At 38.8% G+C, this 2,967-nt stretch overlaps 1 protein-coding gene across 1 annotated transcript; it reads right to left on the bottom strand.

Annotated features, from left to right (window-relative positions):
* Positions 1-179: 179 nt before the first annotated feature.
* VTP21DRAFT_2821 (uncharacterized protein) lies at positions 180-2,544 on the bottom strand (the record flags this gene model as incomplete). The annotated part of the gene is made up of 4 exons (XM_069393056.1): positions 180-864; positions 922-1,836; positions 1,920-2,400; positions 2,472-2,544. 4 exons carry the CDS (start codon positions 2,542-2,544, stop codon positions 180-182), a joined length of 2,154 nt encoding a protein of 717 aa, XP_069250069.1.
* Between the last annotated feature and the right edge of the window lie 423 nt (positions 2,545-2,967).

The following is a 2,967-nucleotide window of genomic DNA, read 5'->3' as shown; positions in this document are numbered from 1 at the left end:
AATTAATAGCCAACTTTATACCATCGTGGGCTCAACTTCTTAGTCGAATGTATTTGAGGAATGGATAGCAATTCAAAGATAAAATGTTTATACAATTACCGTGCGCAGTTTGTTAGAATATATACCCACTTACGCCGATTATGAAATATGATATAAGAAATGATACAAGATATAAAAAATTACCCATTAGATGCAACTTTAATTTTCAAAAATGCCTCCACCATTGATCTACGATTGAACGATGTTTTACTCATTGCTTTGCCTGAACTATCATAATAGCTAATATTTAGCACTTCATCAGGGAGAGACCCGATTTCAGAGGTGCAGAGATGATCCAATGCAGTCAACAGAGACTCATTGAAAGCAAACGATCGAAAATTGTTGATAAAAAGGTATCTGTCAAACTTTGTAGAGGACGAGGTATCCGCTGAAAACTCATATCCAAATACTCCTTCATGTTTGCGTCTAAGAGAGATATAGAGGTTAAGGTGCTCTAGATTGCCAACAGACCACCGGCTAGCAACATGTTCCTCCATCTTTTCTGCGTTTTTTGACATTTCGCCAGGTCGATCCTCTGATAAATTCTTCACTTGAATAGCGATGCAAGAGTAGCCTCCATTGGTTAAACGGACTGGTAAAACAAGATCTACCGACTTAGCATTTCTTGGAAGGGTAATGGCAGCACGACGCTTCCAGCATGCTTCAAAAAGCTTCGGCTCAATTTGACACGCTGATAGCCTTTCGTTGAGGGTAAGAAAATGATTAAACGCTATCTCTCCACTGCCAAATGAACCAAATATTCCATCCAACATCCGAGGATCTTCAATAAAAACACAATCCCGTTGGTAGATCTTGGGAGGATAGCTAGAAATACTATTAACAATATGAAATTGGGTAAATTAGAACATTTTCATCATTTACCCTCCATCCATTCTCTGCCTCTTGGTCATAAAATCCCCATTGCCCCACAACAATCGTTTAAAAAATTCGCTAATTTTCACTGGCACTCCAAAAACGGATCCACTGCATAGCTGCATTGCTCGCAATAGCACCAGACGAACAGCAATTTCCCCACATTCTCCTCCATGGGCAACTCCACGGCGGATTGCATCTGTCAAAACATTAATAGAGTTTACCCAATTTGCATTTGTGTTAAGTGCATAGAGTGCTCCTGCTGCAAGGAAGGGCTCTGAAGGATAAGTAAGGTATACTTCAGAACGATCAGCCGATACTCCAAGAACTGTGGCCATATGGTCTGCAACCAATGTTTGCGCAAATGTTGCAAGTGGTGAAAACCTCACTGCCGCCAAACATGCTAGGAGGGCTAGAGATGTAAATCTTCCATCGCCAGTAGTGCCCACTAGTTTCATTTTTGCCAACTCAACTGCGCGCGTAACCGATGAGCCTTTTGATATTAGAGCGCCAAAAAGAGGGCGACCATACTGGGCAAGCTGTTCTGGCGAAGGGTTTTCAGGCCAATTAGAAACAAGTGCATCAATCATGGCTACATCGAAGAAGGGCTGAAAAAGTGAAAATGGCACACTGCGTGCAGAAGGGTCCAATTCAAATCTTGGATGAAAATTGTTAATCTTTCCGCTTGTGCTAAGGCAAACAGAAAATAGACCCTTCCACTCAATACTTCGGATGCCACGGCGCCATATTCTGAATTTTAGAGAACGGGAATCCCCCATTGAATCATCGATCAATTCATGCGCTTCATCGAGACAGCATAGCAATCGAATTTCACCGATACCATTACTAAATTTATTAGTGATGAAATGGTTATCTGCGATTGCCACTTTAGCCGCATTTCGTAAAGAAGGGTCACTAAGATAACTGTGATAAAATTCAAAAATTTGAAATGTGTATAAGTATAACAGCCAGCAAAGAGCCATTTAGATAGAATGAATAGATATTACTTCTCATATCTCTTCCTAATACGAAGCCAAAATTGTTCGCAATTTGGTCGGTCTTCTATTTGCATCTTCCAAAATTCGCGAGGCTCCTTATTAAGTGCCTCAATTTCCTCTGCAGCAGCTAGCATTATCACTGCAAAGTGTTCCAAATCAGCACCAGATACTAGCTCCCCTATAACCCAGTCAATTAGAGGGGACGCCGGAGGAAAGCCAGTTGAATATCTAGGACGTTTGCAGATATATAATACGAAAACGCTACTGGCAATATGGGCGATCATTCGAGTTTTTCCATAACCTGAGCTCTGTACTATGGGAATAAAGGGTGCAACCTTGTCTCCAGCATCACGCCATTCATTATGGCACCATTGTAAGTAGGATAAAAAATGATCAACCGCGTTGTGCGGATCTTTGTAGCTAGTGTTGAATGCTTGTTCGGCAACTTTCGGATCGATACTAGAACGCTGGCTAGATTGTGCTATTTTGTCTATTAAATATTATCCAAATAAAAGTAAACTTAGGTAAAACGAAATTATTGGATAGTTAATGAATATATACCTTCAATGGTTTTTTTTTCAGCCTCTTTTTCTTCCAACTCTTTAATATACCCAGGCAAATTTTTCTCAATCATGGTCTGTTTTATTTTAGGATCTTCGTAATTCTGAACTAACTCAATGCGTGCTATCAAAAAAAAGTCATAAAATATGAATACAGTTAATCAATATTCTTATTCGGTTTACCTTGTATGTTATTATTTCTTTTTCAATCATCGCAAGGCGATTTTTTAATGATTCTTTACTTTCTTCCGTTAAAGGTACCGTCACTTCATTTTTACTATCCGTTGGCTTATCAATATCCATTATGTTGAGAGCATCTGAAAATCCTTTGAAATAACAAGAGTCAAAACTTTTATAATGTTGAGAATATCTCCAAATACGACGCAACTAAGGACATTCAATTTATTTTTCAATTCCAGTTTGAAATAGTTATAATTTAAGAATATAGGAATTACGACACTTGATTGGGTCAAATAATTCCTTAGAATATCTTTAGT

Source organism: Calcarisporiella thermophila (assembly GCF_041956535.1).
Source record: "Calcarisporiella thermophila strain CBS 279.70 unplaced genomic scaffold VTP21scaffold_15, whole genome shotgun sequence".
NCBI lineage: Eukaryota > Fungi > Calcarisporiellomycota > Calcarisporiellomycetes > Calcarisporiellales > Calcarisporiellaceae > Calcarisporiella > Calcarisporiella thermophila.
Note: the sequence above shows the minus strand (reverse complement) of the source record. Positions and strands in the feature narration are given on the sequence as shown.